The sequence below is a fragment of the Gopherus flavomarginatus genome, chromosome 7, assembly GCF_025201925.1.
Source record: "Gopherus flavomarginatus isolate rGopFla2 chromosome 7, rGopFla2.mat.asm, whole genome shotgun sequence".
NCBI classification, from domain to species: domain Eukaryota; kingdom Metazoa; phylum Chordata; order Testudines; family Testudinidae; genus Gopherus; species Gopherus flavomarginatus.
In genome coordinates this window covers 12498810-12524007 of record NC_066623.1, presented here as the reverse complement: position 1 = coordinate 12524007, position 25198 = coordinate 12498810, and the positions used below count along the sequence as shown (strand labels likewise).

Below are 25198 nucleotides of genomic sequence, written 5' to 3'. Positions count from 1 at the left end.
TAGATTCTTGGTTAGCTTGTGCTGAGGCTAGCCCTAAATACAGGCCCCTGGGGTCAAATTTTCAAACACATTTATGTGCCTAAATATGCAGATAGGCACCTAGTGGGATTTTCAAAAGCACTTACACAGGTTAAGTGTAGTAAGTCCCATTGAAATCAATGACAGATGTCTAACCTGCTGGGGTGCTTTTGAATATCCCACTAGGCATCTATCTGCATCTTTAGACACCTGAATACCTTTGAAATTGTGGCCCCAGGTCTTGTCCCCTTTCAGGTGGACAGAGTTCTCCATACATTGAGATCCTGATTGTGCTACTTTCCAGTTCAGTGAGAGGGAGAGAGCTACCATGGCCAGTCCATTACTGAAGTCACCACGTCGCCGTCACAGTCGCCATAGTTGGTCTTGTGGCTCATGTTGGTTATTAAATTAGAGTTATAGCTCTTTAAACGGTTGTTCACATTGTTTGAAGAAGCAATTAACATCTTCCAAGCAGATCAGCGGAACCGGTGTTGCTAAGCAGCAGGCCTTTAAAGACTATTTGTCAATTTCTGCAGAAGGGAGGAAATAGTAAACAGTCCTATTGAGAGAAAATTGCTTGTTTTCTAGTACACAACTCCCTCCACCACCAGGTCCTCAGTTCATCAGTGCCTAATTTATCCTTTATTTAGTTTTCATAAATAATTCAGAAGAGTTTGAGTAGAATAATTGAGTCTTTTCCCAACCCTAATCCCAGACAATTCAAAACAAAAAGACATTTAGATTACAATTTGAACATATTAGCTGCTGGTAGATTTCCAGACAACTGATCTGCTTTCCTTTAGAATTTCTGTGGCATTCTATCATTTCTAAAGCGTTCTGCTTTGATAGTTAGTAATTTATGCATTTCCAGTTCTTCATGGAAAAACAGAGGCATCGTCATGATAGAGTGTTGGCACACTTGCTGCCTTTGAAAGTGGAGGCTTATCTGTCTTCGAAGAAGGACTAAATAAGCGAATCGGTAATATTACAAATCCAGCCTGCAATGTGCCTTATCATCTTTGGGGAAATAGATACAATCAGACTTATTTGGTTTAAAATTAGAACTAATCTTCTATCCCAACGTGAGTTGACAAGCCTGAAGGGATGAGTTTGGGGAAAGTCTTAGTGCAGGAAAACACAAGCCTGTGATTTGTGCAATACACTGGTGAGAAATTGTGCAGAACACTGATTCACTCTCCCTTTTCAATGGTAAGGACAGCAGGCTGTGTTCCGTAGCATTCAGGAAGGTCTTGCCCTCACAACACTATGCTTCACTTCAACCCCTGAGGATCTTGTGAGCTATTTGTAAAGCTGGTCCTGGCTTTACTCAGACTAGTGACCAAAGTCAGGTAGGCTGCACAGCATAAGCTTTCAATGGAGATGCTACCGGGGTGCTGAAGGCACCCAGGCAGTGCAGGAACTGTGACCCCTTCAAGCAACCATGCAGACTGAGAAAGAATTAAATAAATAACCCCAGGTAACAGCTGTAAACTAAGCAAAATGTGTTGATCTTAGTCTGTATGGTGAGGAGCTGAGCGCCCACGGAACATAGATCCAGTCCACACAGCACACATCAAGATAAAATGAGTCCACTTTCTGCTGCAAGAGGAGCAAGGATTTTTAATGCTTTTTATCGTTGCCTTTGTGCTCCTGTGCCAAAGAAGTCTTTCTGTGGACAGAGAGCACTGGAGCAAAGTGTCACTGCCTAGTGGCAAGCAATACTGATCACCAGTTTTAGGACTTTTTCTTTTCTCCATTCAGCGCCTCTTTTCAGTCCACTGTCTGCAGAAAGCCTCCAGATGCCAGGGGTGGGGTGTTCTTTGTTGCATAGATGACAGATTACATAGCCAAACTCGACTCTGATGGCATTTGGTCCATGAATGATGGGGGAGTTTATATGACGAGTGCTGGATATGTTGGTGATATGGCCATACAAGTAGAGAAACAAACAAATTAGATAGCTCAAGCCAGCTTTGTTTTCTGAACCCTTACTACAGCCATTAAGGTGACACATACAATTGGAGGCTCCATCACTGATTTGTTATGGGGGCTCCAAAGCTTCTGCAGTTTCTAAGACTTAACATGACCTACAGAGACAATGAACAATCCAGCATTTAGTTCTCTGTCCTGCACGCTTATACACATCCATCAGATAAGGCACATGACCTGGATGCTCTTCCCATCTCTGCTACAGACTTGTGTGACTTTGAGCAAGTCACTTTGCATCTCTGTACCTCTGTTCCTTCAATTTGTAGAATGAAGATGATGGACCAGATTCCAGGCTGGTGTAAATCACTTTTGCATACCTCTCTCTGGTCCTGTGCCGAGACCGGAGGATCCAACCCACTGTCTTTAGCATACTACAGTCATGTGATCACGGCTTTGCAAATAAGAATTAAGATCCCTAGCTAGGTTACTCTTCTAAAACCAGGGCTCTGTAGCTGCCAAAGTCCTCTTTTCAAGAGACAGCAGAATGATCTTTTTGAAGGTGGAGTGTAAAGTTAGGAGCCCAGAGATCCACTAGTCAAGTTATCCTGCTTTCCCTCATACAATGTAAATCCAAAGTAATTCTCTCATGTCAATGGAGTTAGCCGCTCGGGGGAAAACCGGTGTGAGACAATCAGCCCCTTGGTCTTCACTCTCTGTGATCACACTTTTATTTTTTTAATCGAATCTTTTATTTTTAAAACAGTAAATATTTCTTATAACTTAGCCTAGTTTTTTTAAATCTTGCTGATAATTAAGAGAATAATCAACACAGCACAGTTAAACCCATGATCTCTTGCAACACTAAATATCCGATGATAGGTATCTTCTTTAGTGATGGCGGAGATAATTATTTGGAAAAGTTTCTGTTTCTCTGTAGGGTAAAATTCTCAAGGGAGATGACGATGAGGTATGGAATCTTTTGCTTTTAGGTCACCAGTTTAAATCAAGGTCAGATTGGGAGTGACCAAAATTGCCATCAGGCGGCTGTTCACTGGCCTCTGTGCCGGGAGTTGGTGGAGTTAGTATATTTATTGATAGACAGCTGTCCATATCCTGTTGTCACTATCACAGTTGGCAATCTCAGCTCCCCTGCACCCACCAATCCTCAATGAATCCCATAACTCTGAGTTCTGATGCTGTGCTTGTCAGTTATGGACAGAAAAAAGGAGGGATGGTCTCCCAAGAGAAGACTAAAAGCCATGCCTGATGCTGCAGGCATTGGAACTGGGGTCCTGGTAGTTGTGCTTTCCTGGCAGGTTAGTGTAATTGCACAATCATACTTCAATAAAAAAGTAATTGGGAGGAAGAAAACATTCTTGAATTTCTGCACGAGCTGTGTTTTTTCTCAGCAGCGTTTTGTCTTCTGTGCCAGTTTCAGACTCCCGAGCCAGAAAATTCCTGGACGATTTCTCGTTATTTGCATATCATGAAGGAGTGATGTCATATTTGTAATTACTTATACAGCTAAGTCTTTGAAGTCAGTATCATCACCAGGTAGCTGATGTGGATGGGTGGTGAAGCACCAGGAGGAAGAGGCTGGAAGTTCTGAGTTGACAACAAGGTCAGGTAGCTGAATGCACACTTCAGGGATCCTACAGCAATCTCAAAGGCAGGCAGTGTCTCTGAGATTGAGACTTCTGGCAAACTTAGCAACTGTTTCAAAGAGAAAAACTTGGTTTTGCATGTCTCTTGCTGTTATCCTCCTTGTTGTCAAATAGAACTTTGCACTTCACCCGAGACTCCCAAAGGGAGAAATTGCTGAGGGCCCGCACAAGATCATGAGTCCCACTTAAGCCTTTTCAGTGGAGTCTAAGTGGGACATGGTGTTTGGACCTCATGCAGAAGGGTAAGTTTTACCCATCAGTAAGTTATGCCTGTTACCCCTGTGAGTCAGTCATTATCCCCATTTTATAGATGGGGAAGCTGAGGCACAGATTGGTCACACCTTACATTTTCAAAAGTGTTTATTTGTTTTGGGTACCTCAATATTTCATTGCCCAAATTGGGCCTCTCAGAGGTACTGAGAATCTGCAACTTTCCCTTGCTCCAGCTGGAGTTATGGGTACTGTGCTGAGCACCTTAGAGAATAAATCCCCAAGGGTATCAGGTTGGGCATAAAAAATTGAGAGACCTCCAAATGAGTAAGCCCTTACTGAAAATGATGGCTGGCAAGGTGCCTTGAGTTGGACACATTAGAAATGCTATAACATTTTAGCCTCATTGAATTTGTAAGTAAACAAATAGTAGGATTTTAAATGGATCTCATGTCCTGTTATTAAAACATGTACAATTCAGAGAGGGGAGATCTTCGTAGCCACCGAAACAGAATTATCCCTTGTTCTAACAGGCTAGGTGGAAACTCAGAGCAAGGTAAAAGGTTCAGATTGATGCTGAATCTTGCTTGTTTTATATCCTTTGGAGATAGTCACTTGGTGATACTGAGTAACGTAAACAGCTTTTAGGTCTGAATGGTGACATTGGGGACTGTAGATCTATCACTAAAAGGGCACATACATACATTATGTTTTAGAAATGCATTAGAGCTGCATTGGCTTTATTTTTTATTTATATTTATTTATAGTTTTCGTATTGCTTGATATTCAGAGATGCAAAACTGTAAGGACTGTGATGTCTTTTTCACATTACTTCTTATGTTTACTTAGCATTTGTCTTAATCTTATTTTAATTTTTCAGCCTAGTAGCATAATAAAATGTTACTGTGGTGTTCTTAACAATTAAATTATATTGGCATATGGAGACTTCAAGGAACTTGACCTTTCTCAAACCCAGCCTAGCTCTGACTATAACATGTAGGCTGTTAATTATGTTTTTATTGGAAGATGTAGCCAGACTGTGTCTGGGCAGTTTAATTTAGCTCTTTATAGATGTGGTCAAAAATGTCTCCAAACAAATGCAGCAGGAAAAAGGTGCTACTGGTGTCCAAAGAGGTAGCAATATAGAAAAGGTTGTTTATGTATTTGTACTTAGCTGTAATTGGGTTATCAGCTGAGGCTCTGAGAATTAAATGAACTGACCTAAATACCAGGTCTCAGTTAGGGGTTAATGTCTATTTTTCCTATATAGTATCCCATTTGCTTTCCCAAATACCCTCCAGGGCATTTGATCTTTGTACTGAAAGTGTGAAGCCATCCTGGAATCATTCATTACAGTTCATCCCAAGCAATAGTTAGTTTGAGAATAAGCAGTGAAGAAAACACCTGATCCATCCCAGCCACACATAAGGTAATGCAGAAGTAGCCTGAGACAGACTGATTAGGGATAGCTGGTGTCTGGATGTTATTGCTGGCATTGTGGGTTATTATTTCAGATAATAACTGATGCGGAGAAAAGGAGAAATCATCCATTTTCATTTACAAATGGTTCTTTATTCTCCAAGAGATGGGGTAGCTCTAATCAAATCGTTGCTGTCAGGCAATCCCCTGGACGAAAAACCTTATTTACCATGATCTGTTTTGTGGAATTATTTTTTTCCCCACAGTGTACATCAGGGAAACCTCACTAGGTCCAGAAGCAAAATGGGAAGGGAAGATGAGCAAAATCACTATCCCAGGGCTGGAGAATTCTCCGAGAGGAGGGGCCCAGTTGAGCAGTTTAACGGGTCAGTGAGAATTGGAGTGTGTTCGGCTGCAGGCTCTGGCCATGTAGGCAGGCATGTATACCACCATTTAGTTTGATTTTTTTCCTGTTCGCTAAACAAGCTGTTTTTTTCCCCAAGACTGTAAACAATATCCATCCTTTTGGGAAGCCAGACAGAATATTAAAGTGTGAAACAGCTTTATAACCTAGTAATTCCTTTGTGTTTCCAGCAAACTGGTATGCTGTTAGTGAGCCCCAAAATGTGCCAGGGATTGGTCTTAACATCTGTGTCATCCAATAACCATTAGCAATTAAGACCAACAATTACAACCTTGTGAATTTCAGAAGTGTTGCTGACACCTCAAAGAAAACTTTAAGAGGCATTCTGGGCCAAATTCTGGTCTAAATTGGGAGTAAGTTCATTCTCTGCAGAAGAGTCACCCCAGATTTACGCTAGTGGAACGGAGTAGAATCTGGGCTCCATTCAGAAATGATTCTGCAAACAATTTTCCATTCTCTTCCTTCACTTTTTATTACAGCAATACTGAAAACAGATGGCCAGAACCCAGTTGGTGTAAATTGACATACCTCTGTTCAAGCTACACTGATTTACATCAGCTGAATATCTGGCCCATCTTCATCTACTCCTTTGGGATCTCTGAACAATAACGCCACAGAGCATTTGTGATACCCTGTCTAGGGCTTCTGTATTTGTGAGGCAGATCCTGGTCTTAGTTACACCAGTGTAAATCCGGAATACCTCTGTTGGCGCTCTGGATTTATTATGGTGCAAGTGAAAACAGATATAGCCCTGTGACTCACCTATGGATGTCTTTCTCTCTTGGTATCCTTTCACATTTGCTGTAAAATAAAAAAAGTAGTCCCTCCAAACTAAAAGGAAAATAGCCATACTTCCTAGCATTATGCAGACTGAGGGTTGAGAAGGACAAAGAGGTTTGTTAGGTGGAGGGATCCTGCTGTCTGTGGAGGAGAGAGTGAGCTGCCTGCAGCCTCTGTCCACAATCATGTCATTTTCAGAAAAGGGTTCAGCCAGTTGGTGAAGTCCTGGCTTCTTCGGTCTGGGGGACGCTGGGGACAGGAAGACCAGCATCGTCCCCTGAAGAACATGAGGACACCAGCCACCTCAAATGTATCTTGTCCACTTCTTGATATCAGATCTTGTGAGTGGATCTTTTGAAATCTCACCCCCAAATAGCAGGAATCTCACAACATTTCCACCAGGGGACAAAATCTTTTCAGCTGCCAAGCCAGAACCCTTTGTACTTACGGAGCCAACCTGGAACCAGAACTCCAGGGGCAGGTTTCAATACTCGTTCTGATCAGGGAAGATTTCTTAGGTGTCTGGATTCAAGTGTCCATTGTTCCATCCCTATATGTAATGTGGGGCGGGAGTAGTGACTGCCATAGTTATGGATGCAGAAGTTTTGTCATTTGAACTGTCTGTTCTCAGCCGTTTGCAGCTTTCTGAAACATTCACGTTATGGGATGGAATTTCCCAGGCTTAGTCTCTCTCCAAAGAGAGGGAATATTCCTTGGAAGCTTGAGGAAAAAGGGTCACAAAGATTTTTAGTACCAAGGCAATCCAGAAAAAAATATTTCCTCTCATTTTAAAAAAATTCATACCATGTTTTTGAAAAAAACTGTAGGACTGGAGTAGCTGAAGGTAGAAAGTTCCCTCACCGTTTGCCTGCCCCCAGATGTTTCTTTGGGAGTAGCTTGCACCCCAGGTGTTGCCGTCTGGGACTAAAATTGTAGATAGCTTCTGAATGGTTCCTTATACCTTTCCTCTCCACCCACAGGTACCCACACTGAGGGCCCGCTATTCTACCCCGTAGAAAATATTGGTTTTGCCCATTAAGATTTATAATTAACACAGGAGTTTTCCTTTAAGGATGCTGGATGTAGCTCAACCCATGGTTTTCCAGCATGTCCCTGAATCACTGTGTTGCAGAGACAGGCTGTTCAATGGCAATGCTATGTTTGCTTCTGAAACGGGGGCAAGGTCAGTGTCAAAGAATCTGGCTGTTTTTAAGTGCCTCTGCATTTGCCAGGGCTGCTCTGGCTATGTTTTAAGAATGATGAGTTTTAGAAAAAAAGACCCAGAGCATTTTGTATGAGAACTGTGTTGTGACCTGAAAGGAGCAGTTTCTGAAGGCAGATCATAGAAGGGTTTTGCTGATTTCTCTGCATTTGTAGCAGATAATAAAAACTAAAACATGCACGGGAATCAGGTGACTGTGTACATTCACTACAGCCTTATCTGTATTAGCCATTCAAGAAGAAAGAAAACATCAACATGTCCCAAGAAAGCTGAATGCAATGAAAACATGGAGTCTTTGATTTTTCTGCTGAGTTCAAAGTAGTTGTTTGTATGAATATGTTTAATCCATTTATCGCCTGGAGGAAAATAGTGCACCCTTTATTTTACCCTTCTTTAATGTTGGCTATCTCTCTCCCAGCATTGATTGAAATATAAAGCCCGGATCTCACATACACGCATCCTACACTGATGTAAAATGGAGTTACTCTTGATTTACACCAGTGTAAGTGAGATGAGAGTCAGGCCTATTATGTTTAGATATCAAGATATTTGCTGCTTGTCTTTTCATCTAGTTGTAATTTGACAAATGGCTAATGTGCCTATTATGTGGCAGGAGGAGAAGAGAGTGAATCCCACAGTGAGATTCCTCAGTCATAAAAGCCAGAGGTGCTGGTCATAAGAGTTTGATATTCTAATCACACGCAGTCCCATCTCTTAGTTACCTGCACCTCCCATGCTGACAATCTGCTCCTCTCTTGGGGAACACACTGAGAGCATTCTGTGGTTTGTTCCCTCTCTCCCCTAAAGTTGTGGGAAGAGAAGCCTGCATTCTCTTCTGCTTGTTGGAATAATAAGAATAGTGGTCCAAGTTCATCCAGGCCACCAAGTTCCAGGATCTCAGCCTACTCCGGGACATTGAGGCCTCCCAGTGGAAAGACCAGAATTCCGTGGAGCAGTTTTGTCTCAGTGTCTTTAAGCAGGGATGACTCAGCCATCAGTTGCAGTCAGCCAGGTCTTCCCCTAACTGGGAGCATGAATAACAGGAAAGTGAAATAATGTGAGAGAATCAGGAAGTAAAGAGATACTCTGCATGGGCTCTGGGGTTCAGTCCAGTTCTGTGAGCTGCCACTCCAGTAGCCTGTCCCCTTGACCCCCATGAAAGGGGAGGGGAAGCTGAGCTGAAGACAGGAAGTTTTCTTGAAAGCCCTTGCGTTATAATATGAAGGAAAACAGAAAGTCTGATGATATATCCTAGTGTGTGAACAGGAGTTTACCTGTTCTCCACAGTTACTTCCACTGCTCCAGGCTGGTCCCTGTCTTTTTTCAGGCCTGGCATGACTGTCCCGTTGGGAAATCCGTAAAGGCAACAGAATGCCAGCTTGCAAGGGGAATGCCGCTGCCCCAGTGCAATGTCTCATCTCTGCCGAGTCATTTAAGACTGTCTCATTGCTTTTTTCTGTAGGTTTTTCGTACCGATCTGATAACAGCCATGAAAATCCCTGACTCACATCAGTTGAGTCCAGATGAGTACTACATACTTGCCGATCCCTGGAGGCAGGAGTGGGAGAAAGGAGTCCAAGTTCCAGCGGGAGCAGAGGCGATACCTGAACCAGTGATTAGGTAAGTGAGCACAATACCGATTGTGCTGCTAAATGCCTGCTGTCTCTTTTCCTGTCCTTGGAGGGGATACTTATTTACTTGGCATTGTTCTGCCCATCTGTTTATTTGAGGAGCTTCCAAAATAATTTGGGTTTATAGTGCTGTCTAAACTGCAATGTAGAGTAAATAAAGCAGGCAGGCCTGGAACTTGAGCTAGGTGGAAGCGAGCCTTAAGGTGGTAAAAAACCATCAGTCCCAGGATTCAGATCCAGGGGGAGGGGGCAAATGATCAAATGCAGTAGAACCAGGTGACGCTTCCAACTGCAGCAGTGGCCTGTGCTTCTGTGAGGACAGCCAAGACACAGTGGAAATGTGCAAGAGGGGACAAGTGAAGGGCAAAATCCCTTAGTAAGCAAGTGATATGTATGTGCGAGAACATATCTGTCTGGAGAGACAGAAATGTGGTTTTATAGGCTGTCAGTACCTACCATCATGGTCCTGGAAGGGCACACTCTGGGCTGTACAAGCTTTGCAGCGCACCAGCGGCCATATATGCGAGTGACTTAGTTCGGGTCGGTGTAGAAATCAGGTCTGGGATGGGTGATAGGTTTTAGGCTACGTGACCCAGCATTGCAGCATTCATGTTCAATTTATTGCTCAAAACGAATCCTTCAGTGTGGCCTGGGAATGTGCCGACAGAGGACCGAGGTGTTAACATGGAGCTTTGGGATGGGATATGAACTCAGGCTTCTCCCCCCGGCCAGATGTTATGACAGAGATGTGAGTGCTCTCCCTTGAAGAAAGTCCTCTCTCTTTCTTGGATGGCTGGGCATGAGTGAGAGAAGGACTCTCAGGGGACACCAGCTCTGCATTTGCCCAGGCTGGTGGCATTTTGAAATGACCCAGGGGTTTGGAGAGGGTAAAATAAACATGAAAGTCCACACACGCATTAACCTGTTCAGTGATTTATGGGCATGCAGGGTCCACTGGGAAACTCAGTGCCTGTGCTGGGGTCCCACTGAAGTCAGTGGGAGTTGAGACTTTGTAAGGGCTGCAAGACTTGGCCCGATAACTTTAACCTGCTATCTTTTAGTGCCGTCCACTTTAACACATTGCGCACGGAAGAGGAAAGAACAACGCTGGCTGCTAAATAGACAGACAGCCACCAAAGGCAAGCTGTAACAAATGTATGAGTCTAGATAACTGTCATTTCAGTACATATTTTAAAATAGGCAACAATAAAAGATCTGTAACTGCTCAGGTTGGAAAGGGATGTGGAGTTACTGCTGTCATCCATACAGAAGCGGAGCACTAGGCATAGCCAAAGGGCAGCAAGATCATCTGCTGTCTGCACTGAAATTCAGGGACACTTTTTTAAAGCCAGAGACTTAACGCCTGTGATGAGATTACATAATACTTGTTGAACTGCAGTACAAGGGGATCGTGACTCCTAGCTGATGGGAGTGTCCAAAAGTCCCAGAATTTGGGTCACAAGTCTCTCAGTGCGTCACACAACTACTCCCTTGGGACTCCCTTGGCACATGTTGTAGCCTGCTAAGTGTAGTAAATGTGGCCGAAGGTACTGTTGCAGCATGATGCAAGCAGGGGGAACAATCCAGTGTTTCCCTCTGGCTAGCAAGGGTAAGAGAAATATTAGTAATGGGGGCTAACAGACACCATCAAAAAAAATATCTGGCATGAGGTCTTTCATGGCCTATGCCTACAGTTCAGACAAAGCTAAGCAAATTGTATTAAGGATTTGGGGCTGGATCAGGTAAGTTGCAGGACATGGCCACTGTGCTCACAATCCCCCAGCTCCATTTCTGAAGACTGGACTCTATTTTTTCTATTAAAATTTATTTCAGTTCTTCCCTTTGCCATATGATGACACCCAACTGTCCAGGTAACTCCACCAAAACTTAGGGCAAGTTATCTGCTCTATTCCAGTGTGCTGCTGCCAACAGCGTGTCCACCACTTGAGCTGTTTTCCTTTTCTCTTCTTCCTTTTTAACTTATATGAATCATTTGGATAAGAATATCAAAGATCTTTGGGTTCGATGCCTTTAAAATGGTACAGGTCACCGTGGAGACCCTGTATGTTGTTAATCTTTAAAAATCAATTAAAAAAATGCTTTCTGGAACTTAGCAGGGGAAGATGACTTCAGATTATACGCAGGAAATTCTGTTTTGCTCCTCAAATGATGGAGGAATTTCAGTAAAGTCAATAACCTTGTCTGAAGCACAGTTTGTCCCTTGGTGACAGCTGCTATTGCAGCTGCCGGCCAAAAGTTATGAAGTAAACTTTTGTACACACATACCCCCCCCTCCCAAGAGAAAATATAGAAAGAAATGAAACTTTAATGAGAAGTCTGAACACATCAAAAGGGAAGTTGTAAAAGGGACTGTTGAGGTGACTTACTCCTTGAAAAACACCTGTGTGTGGAATATCTTTTTTTAGTCGTCTTTGATAGCTAACCACAGTCTGAACTCGGAAATGTCCAGCTCTTGGACTGAAGGCTAGTTTGGGATTTATTTCAAGATGAAAAGTGATAGCTTGGCACTGCTGCTGCAGTAGGTGCCCATCTAAAACCAGCCTGGGAATTCACATTTTTGCAAAAAGCTTTCGTTTCTAGGCATTTTGTTGGACCTTATTTTGTTTCGTAGCTTTGTGAGCCAAATCTTCCTACCCCTGCCAGGGGACAGGGAAGGCCTGGATTGCAGTGGAACCTGTCCAAGTGTGCTGCACGGATGGGAGGCTGCACAGAGGCCCTGGGAAGGACAGTTCCATCATGGCTCTACAGTGGGCCAGGGGATTGGGCTGGGACAGGTGTGTTGCCAAGCACGGCCATCATGCCCACGACCACCCATATCCACAAATCTAACCCTGCGTCCTGGAGCTGTGGGAGCACTCACACTCTGTCCTTGTGTCATGGGTAGGATCCCAATGCCCCATTTCCACATATAGTTCCCCTGTGCACGGATAACCTGATTCAGCTGTGCACAGGGACCAGGATTTTACCTTGAGTTACAAAGTGGAAGCGGAAACCACAGCTTCCTGTATCGCTAAAGCCGGTGCGGCCATGCTGTCCAATGCAGCGCATAGTATTTCAGCAGGGTAGCTCGCAGCAGCCTTCATCTTCGGTCCTGAGGGAGCAGATAGAAACAGTCTCTCTGCCTCTTGCTCTCTCTCTCCCACTCCTCAGAGTCTTCAAATTGAAAACTGCTCAAGAGAGTTCACTTCTACAAGGCCCAATCCACCATTTCCCTGCTGTCATTTTCACCAGTGCAAAGTGAGTGAAATAAAGTGCTTTCCTTCGGATGTGGTAGCACCGCACGCCCACTTTGCACTCCATTGACCCTGAGTAAGCAACTCTGCCCAGTATAGGGTTGTGGTGAATAAGGCCCACAGAGAATAAACAGTGGCACTGTCAGATTTTCTCTTTTAAATCCCACAAGCGTCTTTCATCACACAAAACAGGAAGCAGAGCAGATGTATGTGTATGCCCTTCCTCTCCAGGGCTCCAGCTTGCTACAGTCATTGGTCCAGATGTTTTCCGTTTTTTGGTGGATGGGATAGTCACAGTGATGAGACATGGGTTTGAACTGCTAAGCATGGATCTGAGCTGGATCCTCTGGCATCTCCTGGTTTAGAGTAGCACAGGAAGGAACATTACTCGCCTTAAAATTTGTCTTCTCTGGGGGCCATTGCTAACTCTTCACATTGCTAACTGCATTTTAAGCATTGAAAAGAAAAATATTTTCAGGACCCACAGTTTTACTTGTCTGAAAACTTATTTCCCCCCAGTACGAGGGCTTAACTTTTTCCCTGTCCATCCCCTTCAGGGGTCGTTAATTTAAAATTGAAATTGCATCAGCTCTTCCTCCCAAATATTTTTATAGTGCCAATCTTATTTCAGTTCTGAGCATAGGAACACTATGTGCATTTGTCAGGGCATGAATCCACAGTTTTGTTTATGTTAGGCCCTACAGTAAATTTTTGCTTTGTTTCTTGAATATTTTTTTCCACTTAATGATTTAAAAAGAAATAACAACAATATCTCAGGGAATCAGGAAGTCAAACCTATTAAGGAAAAAAAAGTCCAAATTTGGTTACGGTAAGTGATATATAGAGCCTAATTGACACCCTTCTGGCTTTTTGAAAACCCTGTGCTCAGGTAAGCAATTCTCATTTATAATAAGGCCATTGCAACTACTGTAGCAGTGTAAAGGGACCTTAAAACAGGTACAGCTCAACCCTTTACACTGTCAGAGAGGGGTAAAGTGGCCTTTGCATACAGGAGAATTAGGGCTGTAGGTTGATGAATGCTCTGTGTTAACTCACTTGTGCTAATGCTGTCACTTTGACAGTGATTTGTATGTGAAATTCCTAGAGGGGAGGAGAAGCCACACAGAGGTCTGGGAGCTGTGGACTGGTGCGTCATAATATATTTAGCAAATCATACTGCAACCTACAGGAAAACAAATTCCATCTCTGGGGAGCTAGGGAGCATTTAGACCGTGAGCCGATAGATATTTTGTGCAAGGGGGCGAAGGTCACTTCCTACCCAGCGAGTCAATCTCTGGCTCCCAAAAGGATTTTATACCCAGCTTCTGCCATTCTTTTCATCTTTCAGCTGGGATTTGAGAAATGAACTCTTCCTACTTGTGCGTTGCCTCTAGGTCTTGCAGATCCAAAGCTGAAAATTAGATTTGGAAACATTTTATTTTCTGGAACGCTGAAATGTCAAAGATGTGGGTGAGGTGGAGAGGAAAGGATTTGTTTTAAGGAGCACTTTCCCCAGAAAACAACCATCTGAAATGGCTGAAACCAAGAGCCACCTTAAAACAAATGGGTTGCTGAATGTGAGCACTGTTGAGTAGCAGGTGATGGAGGGGATGGAGGGACTGAGTGTCCATGAGATCACCTGGCAGGCGGTACTTAGCAGGGCTATTTCCTCTAGCTAGCCACTTCTAGTTGACCAGTACCTGATAGGGTTTTATTTTGTACAGATGTGTGCCTGAGAATTGGCCAGAGTTTAAAGGGGCCCAGCACAGATATATAATGCCATTTGAAGCTGAATGAAAACAGGGGCAATGAGCAGTTAAAAGCAAGTTTCCTAGCTGGTAGGCACTGGACTGACAGATTGACATGCTTTGCTTACTCAGCTCATGCTAGCATTAACCCACAGCTGTACACCTACAAGAATCAGGTAGTAATGCTAATACTTTGCCTTTCTATGGAGCCTATAATCTGAGGGTCTCACAGCTCTTTACAGATCTAGAATTAAACCTCGCCAAACCTGTGTGATGTAAGGGTTTATTTCACTGGTGGGTAAACTGAGGCACAGAGGCTAAGTGACTTGCACAATGAGTCAGTGGCACAGCCAGGAATACATTTCAGGAGCTCCAGCTCACAGTGCCCTGTGGTGTGAGAGGCACTGCTTCCTCTATGTAGCTGATCCAGTGAGTTTTCAGGATATGGCTCCCCTGAACACAGGCTGTCATTCTGTTGGTAGGCAGATAGAGTTTGTTCTTGATCAGTAAGCACAGTCTTTGACCATATCGACAGGGTTTGAATGTAAGCACTGAGCAAGGTAAAATAACAGAATAAATGGAGGAGCAGCACAGTTAATGGGAATTGCCCACGATCACACAGTGCGTCAGTGGCAGAACTGGGAACAGAGCCCACAAGTCCTGACTCCCAGTCCTCTGCTCTAAATACTAGAAAACACCATCTCATCCTCGTATGCGCCTATGACCCTGTGAAGCCCCCTCATGTGTGAACAATGAGGATAAAGAACTGACCAGTGTGTTTTGTCCCTGTGGATTTGGAAAGAGATGCAACCCACCAACACCTGCCGACATAGAATCATTGAACTGCGAGGGACCTCGAGAGGTCATCTAGTCCAGTCCCTTACTAATTATCTAGACCATCCCTGACAGGTTTTTGTCTAACCTGCTCTTAAAAATCTCCAGTGATGGAGATTCCACAACCTCCCTAGGCAATTTATTCCAATGCTTAACCACCCTGACAGGAAGTTTTTCGTAATATCCAACTAAACCTCCCTTGCTGCAATTTAAGCCCACTGCTTCTTGTCCTATCTTCAGAGGTTAAGAAAAATAATGTTACTTCCTCCTCCTTGTAACAACCTTTTACATACTTGAAAACTGTTATCGTGTCCCCTTCTCAGTCTTCTCTTCTCCAGACTAAACAAACCCAGTCAATTCCCATTTTTTATGTGTGCAACCGATTGTTCCTTCCTAAGTGGAGTGCTTTGCATTTGTCCTTATTGAATTTCATCCTGTATACTTCAAACCATTTCTCCAGTTTGTCCAGATCATCTTGAATTTTAATCCTAATCTCCAAAGCACTTGCAACCCCTCCCAGGTTGGTATCGTCTGCAAACTTTATAAGTGTGCTCTCTGTATGCTATTATCTAAATCATTGATGAAGATATTGAACAGAACTGGACCCAGAAGTGATCCCCGTGGGACCCCATTCGCTAAGCCCTTCCATCATGACTGTGAACCACTAATAACTACTCTCTGGGAACGGTCTTCCAACCAGTTTTGCATCCACCTTATAGTAGCTCCACCTGGGTTGCATTTCTCTAGTTCAGTGTTTCACAAATTTGGGATGCTGCTTGTGCAGGGAAAGCCCATGGCAGGCCGGGCCGGTTTGTTTACCTTCCGCGTCTGCAGGTCTGGCTGATCGTGGCTCCCACTGGCCACAGTTCGCCGCTTCAGGCCAATGGGAGCTGCTGGAAGTGGCGGCCAGTACCTCCGTCGGCCCACACTGCTTCCCGCAGCTCCCATTGGCCTGGAGCAGCGAACCGCGGCCAGTGGGAGCTGCGATCGGCCAGACCTGAAGATGGGGCAGGTAAACAAACCGGCCCGGCCCGCCAGGAGCTTTCCCTAAACAAGTGGCCTCCCAAGTTTGGGAAACACTGCCCTAGTTTATTTATGAGAAGGTCATGCGGGACAGTATCAAAAGCTTTACTAAAATCAAGATATGCCACGTCTACAGGCATGTGGGTCTATCACTGGCCGTGTAGGCTAGATTTATTTTTCTCAGTTTGAGATGCTGTCTGACTTCCCTTGAGGCTCAGCTGCAGAAGGGGCAGTGGAGGATTCTGCAGCAGCTTGTGTGTCCTTGTAGCAGTGGTGTTGGATTTTTTTTAATACGATCCAATTTGGGTTCCTCTTTTGGAGTCTAATGAAGATGTGCATCCTCTCGGTAAGTGTGGGACTGGAGTTGCAGGGACTCATTTTGTAAAGGGCAGACATGATATGGATCTAGTATTTTCACAAGGGGATACTTTTGTGCCAATTTTCTTGGTATCTGGATGCTCTGGCCTTAAATTTACCCTGATTCTGTAACACTACCAAATATACATAGATTCCTCTGAAAATCAGGATTAAATCCTGAAGCTTTTAGCTGATCAAAAGATAAAAAAATCCAAATTGAAGTGGCCTGTGTCTGCTTAAAAGATTAGAAAAAGTGACCTAGGGGAGAAATAAAGCTTCCTGTTTGCATGAGCATTGCTGGGCCTCTGCAGAGTTCCACTGCAGCCACTTCCTGTTCTGGCTATGATGGCCTGACCTTCCGAAGAATCAGTCCGGATGCTATGCAACTCCCCTTTGCAGGACAAAGGTTCCTGTGCAGCCCTTGTGGCCCAGTGGCTGTTTTGCCTCAGTGAGGACTAAGTGAAACTGAGTAGCAGGATCCGAAATAGAAATTAAAAAATCATAGCACCCTGTTAGGTGAGTTTACACCAAGAGTTGGTCTCAACGGTCAGTCGTGAAGTCCTTACGCACTTCACCCATTCAGACAAAACTTCCATTGGATATGCCTTGTCTCACACTGTTCCCTTTGTTTGCAGTCTCCAGTCTTCTGAGTGTATTGGCTGAGCACAACTTGATTAGTGCAGATATTGTATTAGGAATGTGGATGGGTGTCAGATCATTGGGGAGTGGTATATGAGGCATCATTGACTTCTGGTGTGACATCATGCTTTATCATACCTCTGATACTGTCTTACATGACCTCATAAACAAACTAGGGAAATACAATCTAGATGGAGCTACTATAAGGTAGGTGCATAACAGGTTATCAGTGGTTCACAGTCAAGCTGGAAGGGCTTATCAAGCGGGGTCCTGCAGAGATCAGTTCTGGGTCCGGTTCTGTTCCATATCTTCAACAATGGTTTAGAAAATGGCATAGAGAGTACACTTATAAAGTTTGTGGACAATACCAACCTGGGAGGGGTTGCAAATGCTTTGGAGGGTAGGATTAAAATTCAAAATGATCTGGACAAACTGGAGTAATGGTCTGAAGTAAATAGGATGAAATTCAATAAGGACAAATGCAAAGTACTCCACTTTGGAAGGAACAATCAATTACATTGCACATATACAAAATGGGGAATGACTGGCTAGGAAGGAGTACTGTGGAAAGGGATCTGGGGGTCATAGTGGACCACAAGCTAAATATGAATCAATAGGGTAACACCATTGCAAAAAAAGCAAACATCATTCTGAAATGTATTAGCAGGAGTGTTGAAAGTAAGACACGAGAAGTAATTCTTCCACAATACTCCGGGCTGACACAGCCTCAGCTGGAGTATTATGTCCAGTTCTGGGCACCACTTTTCAGGAAAGATGTGGACAAACTGGAGAAAATCCAGAGAAGAGCAACAAAAATGATTAAAGATCTAGAAAACATGAGCTGTGAGGGAAGATTGAAAAAAATGGGTTTGTTTAGTTTGGAGAAGAGGAGACTGAGAGAGGACATGATAACAGTTTCAAGTACATAAATGGTTGTTACAAGGAGGAAGGTGAAAAAATTGTTCTTGTCCTGAGGATAGGACAAGAAGCAGTGGTCTTAAATTGCAGCAAGAGCAGCCTAGGTTGGAGATTAGGAAAAACTTCATAATTATGAGGGTGGTTAAGCACTGGAATAAATTGCCTAGGCAGGTTGTGGAATCTCCATCATTGGAGATTTTTAAGAACAAGTTATACAAACATCTGTTGGGGATGGTCTGGATAATACTTAGTTCTGCCTTGAGTGCAGGGGACTGGACTAAAAGACTTCTCGAGGTCCCTTCCAGTCCTATGATTCTGTGATTCTATAATACTTCCCTTCCTTGCAGAATTGCGGTGAGGATAAATTAATTAGTATAGGTGAGGTGCTTAGTACTCTGGAAGTAGGGGGTACATAAGATCTCACATAGATCTTGTTGAATTGTGTTAGGGCTGGTAGAGCTTTGCCTTTGCACATCACACCTGAAGAACAACTGAGAAACCCACAGAAGCCTATGCTGCTTCAGAGGAGCATATTGAAATTAGTGAAAGGCAGGTTGGTTAAGGGTGTTTTCTCTGGACTGACTGTGAGCTGGCCTGAAGTGATTCTGCTGAGAACTCCCATGCACTGTCTTGTTATAGAATCAAAACCATCCTCCCTGATTTCAGGGTTCAGGATGAATGCAATGGATCGTTAATTTAATTAAGAAAGGGTGCTCTTAAAACAGGCCTGGTTTTGTGTGACCTCACATATCCCCACAAAAAGCTTGGGTTTTTTTGGTTCCAATATTTTGTACCCATCCATCCATACTACAATGGAGAGCTATACAATCTGGATCATATTTGATCATAATGATGGTAATATAAAATTCATACCAAGGTTGAGGTTTTTGCAGCTAAGCCTATGTAGCTTCATTAACAGTTTTATAGATGATATTTGGCTAATTTCTGAGCAGCTGCAGGATCACAGTCACATGCTCTGAAGCCCATAGTATTGGCAGATGTGTGCCTACTGCTTGACAGTTGCAAAACCTTTCTCTATTGTCCTTTAATAGACAGATGAAAATGAGTGTATATCTGTTTGCGTTATTGAAATAATTCTGGAAACATTATCTGGCTTAGATAATTAATTCCAGATGTTTTAACGTTAGTAGCTTGGCTCCAACTATATAGAGAGGCAACCTTTTATATAGAGAAAACATAAACTCTATCTTCTTTGGTTTTACTAGTAGCAATTCCAAAATATAAATGAAATCAGCAAAATGTTAGCAACCTGCCTCCTCTGTTTTATGAGGTTTGGCATACAGTTTCACTCTCTAGACATCTACCTGGCAGCCTGACAGCACTTTCAGGGGAGCCCAATGTAGAGGTAATGTGGTATAGCAGATAGGGCACTCATCAGAAGAGGCAGGAGACCTGCATTCTCTGCCACTGACCTGCTGTGTGACTTCACTTCTCTGTGCGTTTGTATGCCCTTCTTCCCTTTGTCTGTCTTGTTTACCTAGATGGTAAACTCTAGAGCAGGGACTGTATCGTGTTGTATGATTGTGCAGGCTGTAGGGCTCCTATCTCAGTTGGGGCTTCGAGGATTTATCGCTCTACTTTTAAAAAGAAAACAGAATGTTTTTTTACAGATGGCCTGTTGGCTAGCGCTGAATGCAGGTAGGATATGGAGGTGACATGTTTAATCTAAGTAGGGCAGGGCTTGGCTAGCTCCCAGGGCAGAGTGTTCTGAATGCAGCTGTTAGAAGAGTCTCACTTTTTTGGAGGACTGAGAAATAGAAGCTCTTTGAGCAAATTCACACTTGGACCAACCGAACAACATGGGATTTTGTTCACAGAGTTACCATATTTAAGTTCTACTCCCGTCCCAAACCAAAACAGGGAGACCTAGAAAGCACTTTAGGGTGGTGAGACGCTTGTTTACAATGAGGTGTGCAAGGGAGAGTTTGTACACCCACTACCAGCACCTGCTAAAACAAATGACTTTAATATGTGATTGACATAAATAGGAAAGGGAAGACAGTCTGAAGAATAACTAAGAAAGTGGGTGGGTGGGTGAGTGGGTCAAAAAGCTCATCTCCCCAGAATCACAGGGACAGGATCATCTTCCCAGAATCACAGCTCTTACATTTCCTACATCCCACGTTTTATGAAATCTGCTAAAATGTAGTGGATATGATTAGGCGGCAGAAGAGAGAACTGCTCCAAGGAGACTATCTTAACTATATTTTATATACCGGTAGTTCTTGTATTTATCCTCCATATAATCAGCAGTTACAGTAAATCACAAACTTTGCCATGTCACTTTATGGGTCTTTCTCTTACTAACTCGCTGCGGAAGTTCTTGTTGGGATACTGGTATTTTTAAAGGACTTGAGGAACAGATTGGCTCAAAGGCTGAGTAATGGTATTTAGAGCCTTTCAGCTCTAGGTTACTGGTTAAAGTCTGGCCTAGATCAGCACCAAAAGCCCTTGTTATCATCCGGTTTTTTGGATGGAGGGCTGTGTGCCAAGGCACTGAGGCCTTAATTCAGTTCCTTGAGACAAAAGGTTCTCTATATACAGTAGTATGAGCTCAACAATGTAAGATAGCTTTTGGCTCCTGTTATCTTACAGGGCAAGGAAGAAGCGAAATGAGGACTCCTCTGTACAGCCCTTCTTATCTAATTGTTCACAAGGATACATGGAATTGCGCGTTCACCAAAGATCTAGTCCATTGCATGGTTTGATTTTACCACAATGAAGCCAGTTCATTAGCTTTCCTGTTTTCCAGGCGTGAACATTACAGCACACGCTGGATGGATTTTAATGTTTACCTACAGGAGTCTCCATTTTTCTGCAAATCAGAAAAGCCATCTCCATCCTTTCCATCTCTTCTGTGCAACTACAGAGCTGCAACTCTTCCACATTTATTGCAGCTTGGGAGATCGAGGTCTGCATTATATGAGATTAAAAATGAGAAGAGGTTTTAAGCCCCTACATATGAAGGATCTACCCATCCGTGCATCCTGCACCCATCTACATGGTATCAGAAACTGGGAATGGGCAACAGGAGATGTGTCACTTGATGATTACCTGTTCTGTTCATTTTCTCAGAAGCACCTGACATTGGCTGCAGATGGACCTTTGGTCTGACCCAGTATGGCCGTTCGTATATTCAGATCACCTTCCATTAAGTTAGTGTGAATTTGTTGTAGGGGAATGTTGCAAACTGGCTGTGAGAAGTCCTTTCACACAGCCTCAGGCTATTGCATATTAGATATTTAGCCCTCAACAGACACTGCCTTTGTCCATGTTCTGTTGTTAGGGCTCTTCAAATTCATGGTCCATTTTGGTCAATTTCATGGTCATAAGATTTTTAAAATAATAAATTTCATAATTTCAGCTAGTTAAATGTAAAATCTCACGGTGTTGTAATTGAAGGGATCCTGACCCAAAAAGGAGTTGTGGCGGGGTCACAAGGTTATTATAGGGAGGTTGTGGTACTGCTCCCCTTACTTCTGCGCTGCTTCTGGTGGCAGCTCTGCCTTCAGAGCTGGGCAGTTGGAGAGGTTGGCAGCTGGCCGGGATCCTCACTCTGAAGGCCCAGCTTCTACCAGCAGCAGCAGCAGCAGCAGCACAGAAGGATGGCATGGGGTATGATATTGCGACCCCTACTTCTGCGCTGCTGCCTGGAGAGCTGGGCCTTCAGTCAACAGCTGCTACCCTCTGGCTGCCCAGCTCTGAAGGCAGCGCAGAAGTAAGGGTGGCAATACCACAATCCCCCTAAAATAACCCTACAGCCCTCCTGTAACTCCCTTTTGGGTCAGCATCCCCAATCTGAGGAAACGCTGCTCTCCTCTGTGAAAGCTTGATAGTATAGGGTAAAAGCACATAAAAGACCAGATTTCATGGTCCGTAACCCATTTTTCATAGCTGTGAGTTTGGTAAGGCCCTATCTATTGTTCAAGCAAGTCCTTGATAATCTTTACTTGTTCACGCAGTAACTGTTTTCCCTGGGACTAGTTGGTATCAGACCTGAATGCTTGTTTTCCAGGTCTCTTTTCTGATCTACATCGAAGTTATTTTCCAGGCACTGAATAAGAGTTGAGATTTAGAGTATGTCTACACTAACTGCCAGATCGGCGGGTAGTGATCGATCTATTGGGAATCGATTTATCGCGTCTAGTGTAGACGTGATAAAATCGATCCCCGATCGCTCCGCCATCCACTCCGGAACTCCACGAGAGGCGGAAGCGGAGTCGACGGGGGAGCAGCAGCTGTCAACTGGCCGCCATTCTTACGGCCTGGTAAATCGACCTAAGATACGTAGATCTAGCCTAAAATAATTCATTTGTCCGGCTAGTCTTACTCAAATTTAGCCTGAAATATAAATGTGAGAAATACATGAACATCAACACTCTGGACTTTATCTAGTCTGCTGAGTATCAGGCTTTTTTATATGGTGATAAACAGCTCAGAAACTAAATTGGAAAAGCTGTCTGGGTTTAACAAGGTGGCTGTTTAGTGCCTCCTGTTCACTTGTTTTTCTTTTTTTAATACATCAGAGAAGAGTGAATCAGTTTCCGCTTAGAGGATTAGATTCTTCCAAAGGCCTGGAAGGACCCATGCTGGTTACAGATTGTTACTAGAGGATATTGTAGAGACAGAAAGGGGAAAGGGAGCATTTTCTTATTGTACCTGTTAGTTGGGATTCGGAAATTCAGCTCCATTTCCATGAAAGGAACCGTTTTAGAATGCACATCTATCAGCAACCTGTGCTAGTATCTGAGGAAGTCCCCCAACTCTAGTCTTTAATGCCAGGTAAAGAAATACAGGCATTTTCTTGCAGGGATTTGCAAACCCAAATTGCAAGACCCATGATAGTGTCACAAATCCAGAATGAAATGAAGAAACCACTGAAGGGTGAAAATATGGGCTGCAAGCAGAGGGACGCATTTTGTGGTCCTTAATTAAGTCAGTGGGAGTTGTGCTCAAGTACGGATCATGGAATTTGGTTCAAATGTACTTGCTGCAAAGCTCAGTGAACCGTTCCTTGTATAGAGCTATTGGTTAAACTACCAGAAGAAAGCTGTCTTAACTGATCAGGGGCAAATGAGGCCCAGCGCATGCAAACTCTCACTCCCATGAGTAATAATAATAATTAATAGTGCCATTGGCTTCATTAGAACTGCTTGTGTGAGTAAGGATTACTCATGTGAGTGAGGGTTGGCTGGTCTGGGGCCTTCCATTGTACCAGAAATCTATCTACCTAGCCCTTGCCTTCTAGAAACATGTTTGGTGCAATCTCTGAAATGAATATATACCACAAGAACCAGCAGTTCGGACCAGTTATCAAACTGAAACTGGTGGATCTGCAGGTTAGCTTTCATAATACTTCACCTTTGATCCCCTAGCCTGAGCTGTTGCCATTAGCTGGGGACTGTGTGCATATGAAGTTCTGTGGATGTACTAAGACACTTGCCAGAACTTGAGTATTTTTTGGCTCAAGCAGCCAATCAGGAAATACTACAAATTCTTATTTTTCTGAACAAAACAGTCCTAGGGATGCCAGCTGAATATGTTGTTTTAACTGATTTTCTTTGAAAATAAACAGTTTTCTTGCCAAGAGTGTGCCAGGGCATACTGCACCATTATTTTCCTCCTTGGGACCAGCATCACCAAGAGCTTTGCTGGTGCATCAAAAATGTACTTTGGCCAAAAACACCGAGTATTCTTCCAATCTTTCCCTTGCCTCAAGGAATGCTACTTGCACCTTTTAAAAACAGAATAGCCCAGGTTTTGCTGTTAGTCACTCCAATTACAATTCTCCTACCAATTGCTTGTGCTAGAAGTTAAACCAGAGCCTCTAGGGTGCCAAACATACATCATAGACTGTTGAACTAGTCCAGTGCAAAGCATCTTTGGTTGACTATAGACAAAAATATTAATGTATAGAATTCATTATTAATCTGAGACCTGGCTGCTGAAGACGCTTACTGGCTAATGATGCAGCTACCCCAGGTGACTTAAGTACCATTTTAAAATCAAACCACTGTCAGCCATTTTAAAATATCTTCTTGGTATATATTTCCTTATTTGAGCTGTGAATGAACCTGTAGCCTTGGGAGTATAGTTGTGTGACTGATGGTTTTATAGCCCTGAATAGCAGTTACAGATAATGGCATATCCAAGTCTGAAAGTATGACTCCAATCACCGTAATATCTAGGCATGAACAGACTAAGGGTCATGTAGTCTCTGAGTGCCACTGCAGTTGTTGGCATTGATACCATTTCATCATTGCCTGTGATTCCATCACTTTCTCTGATGTCACCTGGCCTCTATTCTAACATCTTAAAATCTGCCATAGGACACAGAAGGGATAAAGTGTAATAAATCCATTATCCTAAATTCATGAGAAGATTGGGCATCTGCTCTGAATGGCCTACTAGATTCTATTTTATAAACAGATAACAGCCCTAAGAAAATGAAAATCATCTCTTCAAATTGCAGAATGCTTTTTTTAAGTTCTAGTGTGCTGCAGAAGAATTCCCCCGTGAATAAAGCTGGCAGTAATAACAATATCAGCATCCACTGAAGGCTGCTGGCAGAATTATCTTTCCACTGACTTTCCTAAGCTGATTTATTTATGGGCACTGGACAAGACTTATTTAGTCTGGAATGTAGGTAAAGAGTCGATGACTGACTAAAGCCTTTGCTGTAATAAAATTAAGTATTTGCATAAGAGAAGCACTATGCGGGATAATTTATCATTTCTATCTAGCACATTAAAGGGAAGCATTCTGGATATAAAAAATAAAATAAAATGCATAGGCTTTTCAGCTGGATGAAGCGTTTGGGTTTTGGAGATGATTAGCCAGGGGAACTCACTCAGTATTTTTTATTAACATGTAGTATCCTCCTGGTGCAGCCCTGGTACTCAAGAGTGATGGAGCCCACTTAGCACTTCTTCAGAAGTGCCTCTGAGGCTTACCTTATGACTAATAGACCTGTGCTGCTTGGATTGATCATAATTCTCAGCTCTTTGTTGAACTGGGCTCCGTGGTTGAAACCAGACTTCTGAGATTTGGTGCTTGCATCTAATAGCTGGGTAAATAAAGGAATAAACACAGTTCAAGGAGAAACAG

General features: G+C 43.3%; 1 protein-coding gene across 10 annotated transcripts in view; it reads left to right on the top strand.

The window, feature by feature from the left end:
• Positions 1-25198, top strand: part of JADE2 (jade family PHD finger 2) — a 138271-nt gene that overhangs the window by 31354 nt on the left and 81719 nt on the right. For 8 of the 10 annotated variants that reach the window (XM_050962593.1, XM_050962600.1, XM_050962595.1 and 5 more), the window contains one exon: positions 9129-9286. In XM_050962593.1, coding sequence (XP_050818550.1) covers positions 9129-9286 — 158 coding nt within the window. Of the gene's footprint in view, positions 1-5506; positions 5678-9128; positions 9287-25198 lie in introns of all 10 variants that reach the window. The other 2 variants (XM_050962599.1, XM_050962598.1) reach the window with 2 other exon arrangements.